The sequence below is a fragment of the Taudactylus pleione genome, unplaced genomic scaffold, assembly GCF_031769625.1.
Source record: "Taudactylus pleione unplaced genomic scaffold, aTauple2 ptg000217l, whole genome shotgun sequence".
Taxonomy (NCBI): domain Eukaryota; kingdom Metazoa; phylum Chordata; class Amphibia; order Anura; family Myobatrachidae; genus Taudactylus; species Taudactylus pleione.
The window spans coordinates 3,271,859-3,291,073 of record NW_028284619.1 but is presented as its reverse complement, the minus strand read 5'-3'; the positions used below and the strand labels follow the sequence as shown (position 1 = coordinate 3,291,073).

General features: G+C 43.7%; 1 protein-coding gene across 1 annotated transcript in view; it reads right to left on the bottom strand.

The window, feature by feature from the left end:
• The window catches only part of TKT (transketolase), a 34,544-nt gene extending 16,515 nt beyond the window's left edge, over positions 1-18,029 (bottom strand). Inside the window, exons 1-5 of the mRNA XM_088478682.1 lie at positions 17,724-18,029; positions 7,238-7,355; positions 6,413-6,526; positions 4,803-4,900; positions 221-412 (exon numbers count right to left, since the gene is read on the bottom strand). Of these exons, the coding sequence (XP_088334808.1) occupies positions 221-412; positions 4,803-4,900; positions 6,413-6,526; positions 7,238-7,355; positions 17,724-17,830 (629 nt within the window). The 5' untranslated portion in view covers positions 17,831-18,029. The remainder of the gene's footprint in view (positions 1-220; positions 413-4,802; positions 4,901-6,412; positions 6,527-7,237; positions 7,356-17,723) is intronic.
• Positions 18,030-19,215: the final 1,186 nt, after the last annotated feature.

Here is a 19,215-nt window from a genome sequence, read left to right as displayed (position 1 = left end):
TTGATTTCCCCCCTAAGCATCTTAGATTAATTTATGCATACATACAACCCCCCACCCCCGGTAAAACTGTACTGAGCAGTGCAGGAAGAAAGCCCAAAATTTTATACCCAGGTCCGTGGTCCTCTAGTTACACCCCTGCACAGAAACCTTACTAAACACGCTGTAGTATAACTACCCAGTGACAGTCCATCGTTTTACATCCCATACAAACGTCACTTACCCAAAGGCCTCACACCGTTTCTGATAGATTTCGACTTTGTGCTGAAGTGGGGCAGGATCGCTTTGTCCAAGGCGGTTAACATCTATTATGGCCGTAAGATTGTCCAACTTGTAAAAACCAGCAAAACTCATGGCTTCCCAAACAGAACCTTCTGATGTCTCCCCATCTCCAAGTAGACAGTATGTTCGGTAACTGTAGATGTTACAATAATTACAAAGTAAATATCATATCTAACAATATGGTTTTCACTTTAATGAAATCACGAGCAGTTTACGCGGACAAAACTTATTATTTACTAATAACTTTAGGCCGGTGCAAGGAAACCAAGAATATATTCGCCTGACCCCAGTGTGTAAGATTCGTTTGGTACTAGTCCTCATTTTCAGGGCATACCTGCACCTAGTCTATGCTATTTGCTAAAGAAACTTTAGGAAACACGCTTGGAAATGTATCAAACCTTGGAGAGAGATAAAGTACTAACCATCAGCCTATAACTGTCTCTTTACAGGTTGTGTTTGAAAAAATAGCTGGTTGGTTGGTGCTTTATCTCTCTCCAAGCTTTGATATATCTCCCCCCACAGTGAGTAAACAAGCAAGATTTGTTCCATCAACTGGCATACATTCACACCTTTTATGGGGCTGATTCATATGAGAATGCAAGTTTCTTTTACGGATGAGGAATTGTACATGTGTTGAAGTCGGGGCACTGGCCTCAATGAGTGACTACAAATTTTAAGCAATCTAACTTTCGGCTGAATGTATGTGCATGGATAGCAAAGGACGCTGGTTAGGTCCAGAACGAGGTGATGTAAAGGACCTTTACGTCACAACCATGTGACCCATTGCAAAATGGGGGGGGCAAGTTCAGATCTGGGGGCCAAAAGTGTCCACTAGCCAAGCTTTGGGTACGGTGGCTCGCTTTGGTCACCACAGGTTTACATTCTTCCTCTATGCGGCTGCCCATGTGGATAATAACACTGGCAGAGGACTGGCCCTCCTGTTGCGCTCACGTGATGTGAGAGGTCCTTTCTCCAACTTGGATCTAGCAACAACCAAAGGACGCTCGCAAACAGGTGAAAATTTGAGTGAGGGCGTGTTGTTGGTGTGTACAGGGCCCTTGATACAGCCGCGAGGCCCGGGTACTGAAGAGGCGTGGCCAATTACAGGTAACGTATCCAACACCACCTCCAGCAAAGAATTGATGGAAAATACTATACGCTGTGCCACATGCTGCAAAGGGGGACATTTGTCCCATTCAGCAGCTGGCCAGGGCCCCTGCTGGGCCTCCCCAACAGACCCCGGTAATTACTACCCCCTCCTCTCAGCGCCCCTGGGCGTGCAGATGACTTGCAGACTGTGCAGAGTTGTACGTATGAGAGGTCAGGCTGATTTCAGATGGATCTCTTGCACCGAGAATAAGGTTGGTACAAATGTGCACTGATAGAGATAACGGCTTTGACAAGTGGATGGACTGGGGCGGTGTGGTGGCATAGATGCATCCAAATCTGCATACAAGCGAAGATCTGCATTAATTCTGAGCACACGGTGCTTACACCTCTGAATCAGTCCTATAACTGTGCCCCCATAACTGTGCAGTGTTAAACTATTACATTTTACACAGTCTCCAAAATATTGTACCTCAATCAATGTTCAAGATGAGCGTACTGGTAGTAGGAGTCTATAACCAGAGCCATAACTAGACTTTTTGGTGCCCTATGCCAGAAAGAACATTGGCGCCACGCTCATTATTCAAAGGGACATAATGCACCCAAAAAAGGGGAATGGCCTCATGGGGAAGGGCCAGGGAAGAGATAGGAGAGGCCAGGAGATGCTGGGGATGAAATAAGAGGAAGCTACAAGTGAGAATGATAATAAACAGAAATTTGACAAGCCCAAACAGCGCCTGTGACCTGTGGTGCCCTGTGCCATGGCACCGGCCGCCCTACCCTAGCTACGGCCCTGTCTATAACACTCACTAATTAACACTGCATTTGGGAGCAAAACTGCTTGCTGTAGTTTACAGATAATTTTGCACCTAAATGCAATATTAATAAATGAGCTGTTAAGATCATAAAGAGGTTGCCTGTCCTAATGTCAGATCAAAGCGTTTCTGTTTGATGGATGCATTGTAACTACCCATGAGAAGTAAAAGGTCTGCCAGCACACAAGTTTTTAGATTTATAAGAAATGAAACCTGAAGTAATTTTTACAGATGTTGGCTGGTGAAACATGTGCTTTCATCTGCAACTAATTAGCACATTATGTAACCAGGTTTTCTCATAATAGAAGAGTAAGAACGGGATGTGTGGATTCTTCTGTGTGAAAAGAAACCTCAGCCAGTTCCTGCACAAAGTTCAAGTGAGGTAGAGAAAAGGCGGGAAAGTTATCAGAGACTGCGAGCCGCTGCCAAGGTGCAGCTCAAACAGACACTCCTCAGTAAACAGAATCCATTTCCCCAGGATTTATTAAGGAGATGAAAATTATTGTTGTATGAGCAATAGCTGGGGGACATTTCTAATAAAGGTCTCAAGGATTGAGATAAGGGAACGTACCATCTATGAGTGGATCTGGGATGATAAAAGTTCAAGGGGCCTATGTATCAAGCCATTTTTTACATAAAATTATGCAGAAACTGCAAGTTCTGCATAATTTTTATATATCGATCCTATGTACTAATAGCACAAGTGCTAATTAGCACTTCAGATGGCAGTCCTCGTTATTATCAAAGGGGACTACAATCTGACCCCTATGTACTAAACTCCAAAAAGCAAAGCTTTTCGGAGTTTAGCACCAGTAGTTTACACCATCTCTAGATGGTGTGAACTACTGTTTGTCTATGGAGGCTCCAGGGGCAGGGGAGAGATCTTTCAATCTTTTCTCTCGCAGCCTGCCGGCCATCCCCGGAAGCTAACACTGGGGCAGATGTATGGAGCTCTGAATAAGTGATAAAGTGCAGAGTGATAAACGACCAGCCACTCAGCTCCTAACTGTCATGTTGGTGTTTGAAAAATGACAGTTGGGAGCTGATTGGTTGGTCGTTTATCACTCTGCACTTTATGATTTCACAGACCTCCATACATCTGTGCGCATGCACAGTGTCAGCTTCCCCCGGGGAAGTCTTTCACTTCTCAGAAATGCAGGGGATATAACTCACGGGGACAGCGGTTACGAGTTCCCGGTAATACATAGCCGGGATATTTTCATTAAAAATTTAAATAATCCTCGGCGAGTTGGACCGTTAATAATCGCGTAAGTACATACTGTAGACCCCTAAATCTGCCTGAGGCGTTGAGAGTCCTGCGAATGAGGTGCTGTTTGTGGCACTAGTGTGCAGCCAGTGTAATTGTATGGTCTTAGGAATAATTACACTGATTGTACAAGCTGCTAGGGAAAGATAGAGACCAGAGGGAAATTGAGTAGTCAGTGAAGGTGACACATTAGAGACTGAGGGGTAAATTTACTAAAGTGAGAGTTTTTAGAAGTGAGTTTTAGAAGAGATGTTGCCCGTAGCATCCAATCAGATTCTAGCTATTATCTTCTAGAAGGTGCTAGTTAAATGTAAAGCAGAATCTGATTGGTTGCTATGGGCAACATCTCTTCTAAAACTTACTTCTAAAAACTCTCACTTTAGTAAATTTACCCTTGATGGTATGGTAATATAATTGACACATTCTGGGGCCTATTCATCATAACTAAAAAAAAATCGATGGAGGTAATTAGGTTTAGAACTTGCATGGAGTTCTACATAATTACCGGAGGAATTCATCATTCCTCTTCTCCATACCTCTCTATTTCGAAAAGCTGTAATTTTAGCGATGACAGCTTTTCGGGAAATAGATAGTTTTCCCTGCCTGCCCTAAGTTACCGCAGCTGTAATCGGTGCTGCGCATGCGCTGTTACATCTGTAAAACCAGCGCATGCACAGCACTGCCTGCAGCTGCAGTAAGTTTGTGTCCCCCCAACCCCCATCCCCCCTCTGCATACCTCCCCCCTGTCCCGCACTTACCTGCCTGCTACAGCTCCTCCGGCTCCAATGGCGGCTCTGTCACATGGTCTCCCAGCACACCACAGTACAGTTTAGAAAAAAAAAAAAAAGTTTTTTTTTCCTAAACTTTATTGTGTTCTGCTGGGAGAACACAGTGTCAGAGCCGCCATTGGAGCCAGAGGAGGGATAAGGGCGACAGAGGAAGACGCCGGGGGACCTGCCCAGCTGAAAGCAGGTAAGTGTCACCTGCTATTCCCTACCTCACAGTGGCAAATAGTAACTCCATCAAATTCCGAAAATACATAATTTTCAGAATTTGATGAATACAATAATTTCCATATCCCCATACTAATGTATGGGGAGTGTGGAAATTAACGCAGGGGGACTTAACCAGGAGATATCAGTGATATCTCCTGTGTTAAGTCTCTTCATGAATACTAAAATAATGTTAATTAAGGAAAATTTTCTTCAAAACTTTATTTTAGTGTTGATGAATAGGCCCCTCTATATTTTGTATTGAGCTCACTTTAATTCAAAGCACAGATCAGTACACACACACACACAATCAATTCTTGATGGGTGACAAGATGGTGTTACCTGGCTTTGTCAAAGTATTTTCCAGTGTAAGCCATCCCAGCAGCTGCGCCCAGCCCCTGTCCCAAAGATCCTGTGGCCACATCTACAAAGTCTTGTTTCTGAAACAGCAAGCATGCACATTGGTGTTACAGTGCCTGTTATCATACAATATACAACAAATACATACGGTCCTTTTATAAAGTGTGCAGGATAGAAACTGAAACAAAACTACTGTAGTTGCACATGATTGTAAAGAACAGATAAATAACTTATTGATTTTATAGGGTGACTGTTTTCAAATGATTACAACAAGTGCATCTAATAGATCCTTTGTTAAATAATAACACATGACAGTGAAAATAATAATGTGAAAACCAGCTTTTAGCAGTGAAGTCAGGCTAATGAAAGCTGAACCCGGTGGATCCACTTTTATTAAATATAGGTAATAACATTTAATATAAAATGCTAGATGTGGAACCAGATACGTGCATGTAAAAGTGACATTTCTACTAATAAAATACTCTTGTCATATTGTAACATGTATTATTATTCTGTACTATAACACAACCGTATGATTACTTTGCATTTCTCACACAAAATACGTACATACAGGGGAGCTTATATCGCTGTTGCAGAACTCTGTGCTCAATTCATGAACTGATGTTTTAAAGAGAATACTGTTATCAACTAACTCTGCTTAATTATCAAAGATTGTAAGGTAAGTTGGGAGGGGTGTGATATGTATTACCGCCGGGCGCATGGGCGGCGGTTCAATTCCCGACAGCGGCTGCCCGACAAAGGAGGAAATCCCGATTGTCCTAAAGTTAAGTATCAACTAACCTAACCTAACCCCCCTAACCCTAACCCTCCTTAGGGGTGCCTAACCCTAACCTCCCCCCCATGTGCCTAACCCTAACCCCCCCCTCTAAGTGCCTAAACCTAACCCCCACCCCTTCCCCGCTGCCTAAACCTAAGTCTCCTGGGGGAGTGCCTTACCCGAACCTCCCCCCAGGGGTGCCTAACCCTAAGTCTCCCCTGGGAGCCCTAAACTTACCACCACGGCGGGCTGTCCACTGCGGCACCCGGCATCCGCTTGATCAGGGTGCCGGGCGCCGGTCTCCCGACGTCGGGCACATTACAGGTGTCTACATTTAGACGCCTGTCATTCGTCCCTAGTCGGGATAAAGCAGTCTGGAAGCCGGCAGTCGGCATTTAGACCATCGGGTTCCAGTCCATATCCCGTTGGGAGAGGAGCATTCTCTATTGGGGGAAAGGGCCGTGTTGGAGAGGTAAATTATCAGGACACCGGAAAACCATTGCTTCTAGTGTGGATGTGGCCCTGGTAGCCGGAAGACCCCTACAAAGGAACAAGAACAGGCCCCATCCGTTCTGCTCTGGATATCCCGTCAGATGTGACTAGTAGCGGTCCTCCAGCTCCCAGATATTCTTTCATTCTCTAAAAGCTGTGAACCCCCACGTTTAGCAATGGTAGCATGGTGTTGCATGGTTTCCATACTGGGATTCGCATTCTGTACTGGGTATGTCAGGTGTATCCTTGCCCTATAGTCCCTTGTGGTCAGGTGATGCACAAACACAAGCTAATATGGAGACTGAATTTGCCTAGTACACACCGGTACGGGATGACCCTCCAATATAGAGTCGATCTTCCTCAGGTTTAGCAGTTCTGATACAGGCAGAAAACCGGCCTCTGCCCAGGCTGCGTACAGAATTGGTGCCGCATGACCCTGAAAGGAGAAAAACAGCCTGTGAGCTTAATGTTCCCATGAGGTTTAATCTCTGTGAGTTTTAGAAAAGACAAAACAAGCTGAAGGATTCTGGTAGCGCCTGTGTGATGGGCTAGGTGCGCCCGTACACATCTTATCATACACGTGCAGGACTTGCTGGGATTAAACATGGCTATAACTTTCCCACATAAACCGTCTAGTAGCAAAATGTCAACATAGCTGCAAAACAGACAACAATACCGCAGGGAAAACAATTCTAGAGATCAGCATGGGAAGCTGGGTGCTTCCAAAGGGACCAATAAAACATATGGTGATTATGGGCCTGAATCTGAAGGCCCCCATACATCAGCAATTGATTGCAGCAGTCGTGCAATTTGCAATCGATTTGTGTATAAAAATATTTCCCTTTTTTAATCGATTGCAGATTGCAGAATTGCCACAATCGTTTGAAAAAGGGAAAGATTTTTATACACAATCGATTGCAAATTGCACGATTGCTGCAATCAATGGCTGATGTATGGGGGCCCTGAGTCGCACTTCATTCAATTTAAATTACCAACGCCTAATGCGATCATAAATCCTATGCGACTATCTGCCCGTATTCTGAGTTGTTAGTGTCTACACATTAACGCCCATTCAGCCATTGCTGGCTGTGGTGTATGGGCGAGATGCGGCTGCATTCAGATTTGTGTGCCCTATGTCGTTACATACCTTAGACATCACAAAGCGATCATTGTTGGGGTTCTTGGGATCCTGAGGCTTATACTTCATTGTGTGGAAGAAGAGCACAGACATGATTTCGGCCGCGCTGCAGCATGATGTCGGGTGTCTGGGAGGGAGAACAGAACATTTCATCAGCATTTTGTTTTTAGAAAATATTTTGCAGTCAGCTACACGAACCATCTGATGCACCTTAGCTTTTCTCAGGTTCATAGTGATAAAAAGAGGCATAGCAATAGCCATCATGCTGCGTGGCCAGGAGGCACAAGGTGCCCGGTCAGGTTAAGACCTTCAGACTAATATGGGCACTTTGCAAGCTCATGTATATTTTCCTTTAGGAACTTTTACGCCGTGCCCTCCTGCACATAGCGGGGCATACATGCTCTGTAAACTCTGCAAACAGCAATCTCATACCTCTTTTCCACCAAAAACCCGGGTCCGACCTGGGTTTTGAGACATGGTTCCAACCCAGGTCAGACACCGTTTACACAGCAGCATCGTTATTCTGGGATATTCTCAGGTCAGACCCATTCACACTGAACCTGGGTTTGCCCTGCTAAACTTGTGAGGTCATAAAAAGTGGGAGGTGACTGCTCAACAACCACCAATCAGCTCATTTTAGGCATGACCCAGGTTGGATAACCCGTATTGTGCAATTTACACTGCACCATTACCCAGGTCCATCCTGGGTCCAACCCTGGTAGCTACCTGGGATGGATTGCTGGGTCATTTGACCCGGGTTATATTTCAAGGACCCTTTTACACTGAGCTGCGACCCGGGTAGACCCATCAAAAACCCAGGTTTTTGCTCTGGTGTAAAAGGGGTAAGAGAGGGAATCAGCGTTTGCGTGTCTGCTATGATCTGGAGAGAACAGTGTAAAAGCACAGAGGGGGAGGTTTGTGAAAGCTTGGAGAGAGAAAAAATGGGGAGAAAGTACCAGCCAATCAGCTTCTAATTGTCACTTTACAGGCTGTGTTTCATTTTTTCTTTACGTAAAAGGTATATTATGGCATTCCCAGCTTAACAAGGAAAACTCCAGATACCTTAAAGGTAGCATGACTAGATTCTATGTACAGCTTAATTAGGAAAAATGAATGAACAATCTTGAAGATTAGCTGGCAGCAATGAACTGGAACGTGTGTCACTTGTCAGTGGGCAACAAGATGTGTCTAACCATGCCCTCCACCTTGGGTATTATACCCATCCAATCACAGCACATTAACATATACAGCACATTAACATATACAGCACATTAACATGTGCTAATTCAGGACTAATAATATGCAGCCATTTAGATGTTCATGTGCCAAAATGTATTAAAAGTACAATATCCTTTACTCCTTTCTGTAATGGAATATTTTTTTTTTATTTCAGTGTGAGAGGATTGCGGGAGGAAGAGGGAAAGCGAATCAAGCTGGGTTCCAAAAAGTCACTGGACAGTAGATGCCATATTTTACCAATTAATATCCAATAACCAGCAATTACCAACAAGAGCTTTGGTGATGTATGCCATCCGCTACATTGTTTCACAAGATTAGACAGTATGGTTCTTATGGGGTAACCAAACACTGTACAGTGCATCCGGAAAGTATTCACAGCGCTTCACTTTTTCCACATTTTGTTATGTTACAACCTTATTCCAAATGGAATAAATTCATTTTTGTCCTCAAAATTCTACACACAATACCCCATAATGACAAGATGTAAAAAGTTTTTTTGAGATATTTGCAAATTGAATTAAAAAAAAAATCTCCGAAATCACATGTACATAAGTATTCCCAGCCTCTGCTCAATACTTTGTTGATGCACCTTTGGCAGCAAACACAGCCTCAAAACTTTATGAAAATGATGCCAGAACCCTGGCACACCTATCTTTGGGCAGTTTGGATGGGAAGTATCGGTGCACAGCCATGTTCAATCGGATACTCTAGGAAGACTCCTAGTGGTTCCGAACTTGAGGCCACTGTGCTCATTGGGACCTTCAAAGCAGCAGATATTTTTCTGTACCCTTCCTCAGATTTGTGCCTCGAGACAATCCTGTCTCGGAGGTCTACAGACAATTCTTTGGACTTCATACTTGGTTTGTGCTCTGACATGCACTGTCAAGTGTGGGACCTTATATAGACAGGTGTATGCCTTTCAAAATCATGTCCAATCAACTGAATTTACCACAGGTGGACTCCAATTGAGCTGTAGGAACATCTCAAGGATGATCAGTGGAAACAGGATGCACCTGAGCTAAATTATGTGCTTCATGGCAAAGGCTGTGAATACTTATGTACATGTGATTTTTTATTAAATTTGCAAAAATCTCAAAAAAACTTTTTACAAGTTGTCATTATGGGGTATTGTGTTTCGAATTTTGAGGGCAAAAATGAATTTATTCAACTTTGGAATAAGGCTGTAACATAACAAAATGTGGAAAAAGTGAAGCGCTGTGAAAACTTTCCGGATGCACTGTAATTACCTCTCGGGAGAGTTTACTGTTTCCCTACATAAGACTGCATAAAATCCCCATGCATGTTAGAACTTACATGGATTTAAGTACATGCTGCAAATACTGATTACTCATCGTTACAGTGCAGAACAAATGTTAGCTCAGAGGTTGGCACACACGTATATGTTACAATTGTTATTCCGGCTCAAATAAAAGATCAAACTCAGGATTCTACATGCAGCTTTACCGAGCCCAGTCCTGCAAACATCACTCATACTTAGCCAAGTTCTGCAGCTGCCTCCTCTTCACAGGCTGAAATAGGGACAAGCACAGGTAAAATACTTCCCTTCAGTATGGAACGTATGATCAGAACATAACAACATCAGATGCCTATAGGATATTACCACTATCTTTATAGTATGTAATAGGTCTGATTCCCAGTTGTACGCTAATGCCACCACTGCTGCATCTGAACATATGAAAGTGTCGCAGATGCCGGGAGACATACTGAGACACCCACTAGCGGCTTTGCAAAGCCAAGCATCTGTGTAATAAGTGTCAGCATCTGCGTACAAAGACGCGGCATTGGTGGCAGATCATATGATTGTGCCAGTCCTGATTGAGTCTATAGTCCCGCAAAAAGAATGTGGGAATTGAGACGCCAATGCTATATTTCTGCTGAACAGGATCGCATACACTGGATCTAACAGGTCCCAATGTGGCCTGCGGTCCTTGCCGGCACTTCCCATTACCTCCCCCAAATGCTCCCTGACTGTCATTCACACTGCGAATAAATAGTCGCAAACTACTATGGTAACGGTCCTTGATGCATGTGTAGTGCGATTCATACGCATTGTGCAGATGGCCGATAATTGCTCAACTGCAAAAACATCGGCATATCGGGCATCTCTGAATCAGGCCCAAAGAGAACAATATCTACATTAGTTAAACAAAAAAAAAATCTGTTCTGTATCAAAAATATAAAATAACTTTTGATTGTACCATTGTGTCACTGGCTTCATTTACAAACCAACTAAGTAATATATTTTTATTACACGTAAATTGGATTTACAAACAATAGATATAACCACTAACAATCCAATGCAAGAAAGAATAAATACTGTAATTCTATTTGACAAGAACTGACAATCTAAGGGGCAGATTCAATTAGACGCGGGGTTGTCCCCACGACTAATTGCCATCCAAAAATCTGCGCAGCGCAGGGAAAAGCTATTCAATTAAATAGCCATTTCCCCACGCCGTAATATTTGGATCTCACGCACGTAAACACATTGATTCCGTGTAAACTGTGGAATCAATGTGTTTATTCCCCGCACGCGAGTCCAATTTGGTTGCATTAACGTGGAGTTTACCTCGTACCACCAGGAGCTGCGAGGTAAAGTCCGACTGTGGGGAATCGCGTGGGGTCTCGGGAACTCCCGCGCGAGGAATCCCCACCAATTGATTTGGAACGGCATTTATAGAAGATAGCCAGGAAAGAAAAGTCATTGTATTAAACAGAAAGTTGCGGTCACGTAGATGTAAATAAATCATAGTCATCTGCAGGTGCAAGCAAATCCAAATTTATCTGCCATCAAATGTCTATATTTCTAGTTACTTCAGTATGTCGCCAGCAGATAGGAAACTCTGAATTTCATCATTAGTGAAATAATTCAGAACCATTGTTATCACTTGCTGTTAGTAATAACTGTTAGGAATTGTGTTCCCCTTGTGCATTCCTTACACAATCGCCGCTGTGTCATAACAGGAACACAGTGCCACAATGTGGTGTTTGATCACTCAGTATTGCGCTAATGATATTGTTTCGTATGAGTTAACATTATACCAAGAATTCCAGTGGTATTAGTAGAGTAAACTCAGGCTGACAGAGCTGTTTTGGACAAGGCAAGTAAAGATTGTTTACGGGCCTGACTACCCACCAGGAATGAGAGAATGCAAACTCATCAGAAACTAAAGCTACAAGGGCAGAATCCATTTGGCATTATACTTAAAGGGAAATGGAGGCCTAAGCAGCAGCAGGGTCTAGAATGCATTTTCTGTAAATGGGGAAATATTTTTCAGCAATCAAGCTCATAAAACACTGCATGCAGCATTTTCAGATTCAAGCTATAGGGGTCTATTTACTAAGCAGTGTTAGGAGACAGAGTGAAAAGTGATAAGGTGCCAGCCAATCAGCTTCTAACTGCCATCTCACATACTGTGTTTGAAAAATGACAGTTAGGAGCTGATTGGCTGGTACCTTATCACTCTGTCTCCTAACACTGCTTAGTGAATAGACCCCGTAATTTTATAGAATGTACTAAATGATAACTAGAATCTGATTGTTGCTATGGGCAATTTATCCACGTGACCTCTTAAAAAGGTTTAATACATTGGCCCCATAATCTGTCACCATTTCAGAGGTTGTGCTGGAAAGTGCAGTGTTCAAGTGCTTATGTGTGACCACCCCAAGGTATGGGCAACATTGTTTTCATGACAATAGATCTCCCACTCAAAGCAAATATTTAGAAACAAGATGTCATTGTATCTATAATGGCGTATCTATAATGGGTGCAGGGTGTGCGGTGCACACGGGCCCCTGGGTCCAGGGGGGGCCCACAGTGCACACCCTATATAGTTATACTTACCTTTCCGCAGTCCCCAGAGTGCTGCTCTGCAACGCCAGCCTGGTGCTGCAGGGCAGCAAAAATTAGAAGGACAATGGCGGCGTCCATTTTCCTGGTAACTTGCGCATGCACAGTAAAGATATCCCCTGGAAAAGGCGTGGACGCCATTTTCCTGGAGACCCGCACATGGCACAGTCGATTCTGGCACCAACCCAGAATCTACTGCACTGCCAGAGAGGAGGGGGCCCGCACTGAGTCTGCACACTGGCCCTCTTCTCTCTTAAAACAACCCTAGGGGAGGTGTATCAAGCCTTCTAAAGAGTGGACAAGTAGAGAAATTGTCCATGGCAACCACTTAGCTCCTAGCTGGCATGTATCATGTACATGCTTTTTTGAAGGTTTAACACATCTACCTCATAGGTAGGTTTAGTTTACCCTTTACAATAAAATATAGAATTACTGGTTTCGGGGGAATTTCTAATATGGACTTCAACAAAGTATTATATGAATGTTGTGTCAGACAAACACGCAGAGCCTTACGAAAAGCTGTCATTTTGGCGATGACAGCTTTTCGGGAAATAGATAGTTTCCCCTGGCTACTCTAACTTACCGCAGCTGTAATCAGTGCTGCACATGCTCTGTTACATCTGTAAAACCAGCGCATGCACAGCACTGCCTACAGCTGCGGTAATTTTGTGTGTCCCCCCGTCCCCGACTGGCATATGGTAACACCATCAAATTCCGAAAATACATAATTTTCGGAATTTGATGAATAGCATAATTTCTACATCCCCATACTAATGTACTAATGTATGGGGAGTGTGGAAATTAATGCAGGGGGACTTAGCAAGGAGATATCAGTGATATCTTCTGTGCTAAATGTGTTCATGAATACTAAAATAACATTAAATAAGGAAAATGTCCTTAAAAATGTTATTTTAATGTTGATGAATAGGCCCCTCTCTCTGTTTGGGGTACTTTCAACACAGTTATTTGTACACCATGCATACAGGAACAATAATTATTTCCTCGGATTGCGGTCACTTATATTGTGTTTCTTCTGCTTATCTGCTTCTTTCAAAATTATCACCTCAAGTTTCAAGTGAACTTCCTTCATGTTTTTGAGATAAACTTCCTGAAACAATGTGAAAGAGGCTTTCGGGGTTGGCTCATATAAACTTGACCAAACTATTAAACCTAAATAAGGGGTCTATGTAGTAAGCCTTGGAGAGAGATAAAGTGGATGGAGATAAAGTACCAACCAATCAGCTCCTGACTGTGATTTTTCAAACTGAGGGGTCTATTTACTAAGCCTTGAATGGAGATAAATAGATAATGGAATCCATATGTAGCCGGAGTACTCACTGCGTGCAGGAAGTTTAGCAACTTCTGCGGCAGGGTCATGTCAACCACAAGTGTGTGTGCGCAGCTCCGATGTTACCGATGATTTTGCATACTTGCATATTAGCACGGATGTGAGAAGAGGATAAGGGGGCGGCATTATGTAATGCTGGCCGTCTGCATCTTGTGCTGCGATGGCAGAGCGAATGCATTCATTAGCATATTGTCGCAGCGGCCGGTTGCGTGCGAACGCAGCATTGCGATCCAACCGGAATCAGGCCCTTAGTACATAGAAATTAAATTACAAATGAACCATTACTTCTGATAACTTTTTTTTTCACAATTAGGAGTACTATACGTGAAGTACACTAAATTACATGTAAACATTTCCCCAACTGCTCCTGTCATTAGCCTCCTCATTAACTTGCCTAGCGCTGCTCCTCGCAGTGAACTATAAGGACCAGCATGTTCTGCCAGCAAAAATACTTCTTGACCCTCAGTAGGGAATAATTATTGTTAGCATTATTTTTTTGTTAATAATAATAATTATGATTAGAATTATTATTTTATTTGCATCTTAGCCATTTATAGTGGCTGCCTCCCTTGTACGACATGTTGATATACAAGTTATGCAGCTGTCAGGACATTAGAGGCCGCTGGTTATGAATGGAGAAAGAATATGGAGGGATTTCCATGTACTTGGTATGTCTGGGACAGAATAAGCTGATCTGCTTGGGCAGGACGGAATCAGAGGCTGGGAGATGGCGGTGGCCTCAGGACATCTGGCAAGCCAGCGTACCAAAGGCATCTTGTGTTTGTTATTCATTCGCTCTGACTGCTATTCTGTGTAACAAAGGCATACACTTATTGTGCTGTAGGCCAGAAACCATTCCTGTTTCAGTCTGAGGCAAATGGGTTGTATGTATTCTTCTACTGTGGAGATTTGCTCTGTGGAGTATGGGAATAGGCATACACACCTTATATACATACATCTGGACTTATTATTTGTAATATCGCAAAATCAAGTTTTAATTTTTTATTTTATTTTGGTGTGAAGATCTAGAGGGCCTATTATATGGGCAAAGAGCTCCTTAATAAAATGTATCATTTTATCAGATATGCCATTTGTAATTGGTATTCTAACCAAATCAGAATGGGATGTAGTTAGCAGACCAGCGGACGGGATACTGCTGGTCTAAATCCCGTCATCGCAAGCCCGACACGAGACTTAAGATAGGCGTTGAAATACCGACACCTATCTTAATCTGGATGCCGGAATCTAGACAGACGCCATCCGGAACAAGGTAAGCCGGGGCATTTTAGCTGTTAGCCACGGGGGAGGGAGAGATTAGGGTTAGGCAACCCTAGGGGGGGGGGGGATTAGGGTTAGGCACAAAAGAGGGAGACTCAGATTTATGCACCTCGGGGGGAGGGTTAGGGTGCGGGGTGGGAAGGGTTAGGCTACAAGAAGGGAGGGTTAGGGGGAGAAGGGGGAAGGTTAGTATACTTACCCGACCATTGTGATGCTGCTGTCGGTATTTTGACAGGAGGCATCTTGACGGCCAGCATTTCATATCCATTCCATCAAAACATATGATAGGTTACTAGTGGCTTGAGTATTTTATCAATTGGAGATAGGTCCTTTTTCTTGCATTTTTGCAAGAAAGAGTGCAATTTCCCAGTTCTCAAAATGTACTAAGAGCCATTCATTGGTGAAAGCAGCACATTTTTCATGTACGAATACCACCATAGCCCGCTAAGGAGGTGATGTGTGCACGCAATTTATCAAATGATGAAAAGCTCTGCTTTTCAGCACTTGTCTGAGAGACATAATGCTAGCTAAGAATGACGTTACGCACTCTTACCTACTACCTGGATAGGAGAATCAGCAGAGAAGGATTTTTTACCTCCCTCTCCTAGAGACTCCTGGTCTAAACTCCTTCCCTGGTCTCGTGGCATTAGGTAAATGGGGTATTGTTTCACCATAAAACTGATGAGGAACTAGGAAAAATAAATCGCCCGAGGGGTGAGTTAGCCCAACAACCCTCCAGCAGAGAAATATTGATACATATAAATGGAGTCATGCCAAGAAAAGCTGCAAAATTGCAAAACACTTGGCGCCAAAAAACGCTGAGTATTAATCAGTGGCGGCACTGGGGTCAGTGACACCCAGTGCGGTAAATAGCCCCTGTATGCACGCCGGAAACACGTGCATCCGAAAAAGAGCCGTGGCCTTGCAGGAAGACAGTGTCTTCTTCAATCCGGAATCCTGAGACTTATTAGAATACCGGCGCCGGCATCCCAACCCTGGAATCCCGACAGTAAGTACTGTGGTTAGGGGGAGGGTTAGGGAAAGGGGTTAGGGTTGGGCACTAGGGGGAGGGTTAGGGTTAGGCAGCGGGGAGGGAGGGTTAGGTTTAGGCACTAGGGGGGAGGTTAGGTTTAGGCACTGGGGAGGGAGGGTTAGGGGATAGGTTAGGCTTACTTACCTGGGGGCATCGGCATTCTAACCTGGTCGGGATACCGGCATAGGGATTCTGACCGCCGGGTTTCCGAGTGCCCGACATCCTATACCCAACCCGTATAAACTCTATGCATCCTATTGTATAGATAAACAAACAACACTTTGGGGTATATATAATAGCCTGCGAGTTACAGAAAACTGACTAAGCTGCTACAATTAAAGGGATGTGGTCATAATACTGTCAGTCGGAATGCCGGCACCGGAATCTAGGCTGTAAATACTGGGGTTGGGGGGAGGGATAGGGTTAGGCACTAAGGGGGGAGGGCTAGATATCGAGTGCAGGGGGTGGGAGATTAGGTTTGGGCACTAGGGTGGGGAGGTCAGGTTTGGGCAGCAGCGAGGAAGGGTTAGGGTTAGTGGTAAAGATACTGACCGACAAGTGTTGGTATCCTAACCATCGGGATGCCAGGGTCGGGATTCTGACTGCCGGGATCCTGAGTGCCGGCATCCCATACTCAACCCATAATTAAATCGGCACTTTTTTAAATTAAAAACTACATTTGTTTATGCCTTTTAAACAGTTTACGCTTTAAATATAGTGGCTAATTTAGGAAATCTCATGCCTGCCTGCAACTTACAGTCTATTACATATATCCCTTTGTAACTGTCATATAGAATTAACAAGCATTTTATGCATCTCAAATCAGCACCTGTAATATCCTGCCAAACACGTCCCAGGGCACTCCTTTTCCTAGAGGAGCTAATAAGTTTCTTCCGTCTTACACAAGAAATATTCAACTGATATTTGGGAGAGTAAATATTGTATTCAATACAAGTATTGAATAAATGTTTTCTTCAATTTTACAGAATTTATTATCTGATCTATAGGATAAACATTACATATTTCATAGATGTAATACTTTAATTACCACCTATATGATTATCTATCTATCTATCTATCTATCTATCTATCTATCTATCTATCTATCTATCTATCTCTCTCTCTCTCTCTCTCTATCCATCCATCCTACAGTAAGCAGTACATCTCTGTATGAGAACAGAAACCACACAACTTCCCTGTCAGTCAGGTAGCTCTCTCATATTACACCTGGAGGAAGCGCTTATTAGTTTGGAGCAGATTATGTTTTTTCTTTTTTTGCAACATATTTATATTATAAAGTTACACACTTGTAACTAAGCTACAACACATCTCTCACTTGACCAGGCTGTAATAAACTTTCTTAAAAACATGAGTTGTGAAACTTACAAATGTAGTTATCAATAAGTTATTTTAGAATTCAGGAGGCGCAAATAATTGTACATATACTGTTTGTATTAAGCAAAATTACACGTGGGGTTCAGTCTCCTACTGTACAGTACATCCAGAAAACACAGTAATCATAGCACTGACTGGGGAAGTATAGCTATAGGTTTCCAGATATAGATATCGAGAGAGAATGTAGATAGATAGACAGACAGACAGACAGACAGACAGAGCGAGCGTGTGTGTGGTGGTATAGTGGTGCCCAGAGAGTGCCCGATTACCACACCTGAGGACTAGGTGTAAGTCTATGGCACCTGTGGTGGGCATCTCCCCAGTGACTCACCCTGAGCCCGCCGCGGTGGTGGCCCTGATGGACAGGACCCGCAGCCGGTTGGCAGTGTCTCTCAGGGCCTGCAGGGTCTGCTGGTCGGGTTTGTGATAATCCGCCATGGAGAGGGCAGCTGCCGGGGATTAGAGAGACGTGTGCGGGCACTGACAGCTGCAGCAGGAACACACGGGCCGGGCAGTGCGGCGGGGGGCAATAAAGGCAGCAGCAGAGGGGAGGGCGCAGGCAGGGGGCCGGGCACTGGGTGGAGCACGTTACACACAGAGGAGGGCGTGGGGCATAAGGTAATAGATACACACAGAGGGGTAAAAGGGGACTGGCATGTAACATATATTAGAGGGTGGAGTACCCAAGGTGGGACATTGTGGGGATTGGCACAAGGAAGGGTTAGAGGGGGTGGCACACAGCTGAGGGGGAGGTGATAGGGAAGTAAGGAGGAAATGACAGAGAGAATTGTGCAGAATACGGGGGTTGTCTGCAGTATTGCACAGTACAGCAAGAAGCTGAACATGTGCAATATAGTACTGTACATGCACAGTCATCAGGGCCTGCACTTATTTGCATGTCGTTATTAATACTATAGCATAGAAATACTTAAATAGATTTGCACTCACTGTACATGTGCACAGATAATCAGGATCAACAATCCAAGGCTCTATGCAATCCACTATTCTGAATTGATATAATCATGTAGAATATTACTATAACCAAGGCCCTATATGTGTGGAGCCTGTATGTTCTTCCAAGATTGCATGTTTTTATTTTTCTCGAGGTGCTCCAGTTTCCTCCTATAGTACTAAAACATACTAGTACATAGGCAAACGTAGGGGGGGGGGGGGGGGGGGGGGGATCCGTCTGCCTGGAAAACCCCCCTCCCCAGAAAACACCATGACCACAATAGAAATATAATAACATTTTACTAGTGCTGCATGTTCTTCTCAGTATCTCAAATTAAATAATTAGCACAACCTGTGGATTGTTTAACATGTATCAGCCAGTAATAAATAACCTGTGCACCAACTAGGAGATCTGGAAAACACGCACTGTTAGGGATGCACTGCTGTAGAGCCCAGTATGTACATTATGTCCAGGGCAGTGCTAGGTTCTTCTACTGCTCCTCCAGGCTCCCGGACATGCTCCAATAGTCTGGAATGGTGCCCACATCTAAAATAAAACATTCAGCTCAGAAAGGATGGCCCTACTGCCGCATTTAATACCTTACTGGCCCTGTATATGCTGGAATTATGACACATAATACACTTTGTATGGCTGGTTAAGTACTAATTCTGCCCTCTTCATGGACTGGCCACACTCGTTCTAAAATCAAGCATTTGGAAACACCCTTCTAGAAATCCTGCGTTTGCCAATGTAGTAGGATAATTGGCTTCTGATAAAAACTAAACCTAGGGACATATTCAATTGGGTGCGAGAATAGCAGAAAACAGCACCTGAGAGGTTCCTGCAGGTGTTTTGCTATTCAAATAGCTGA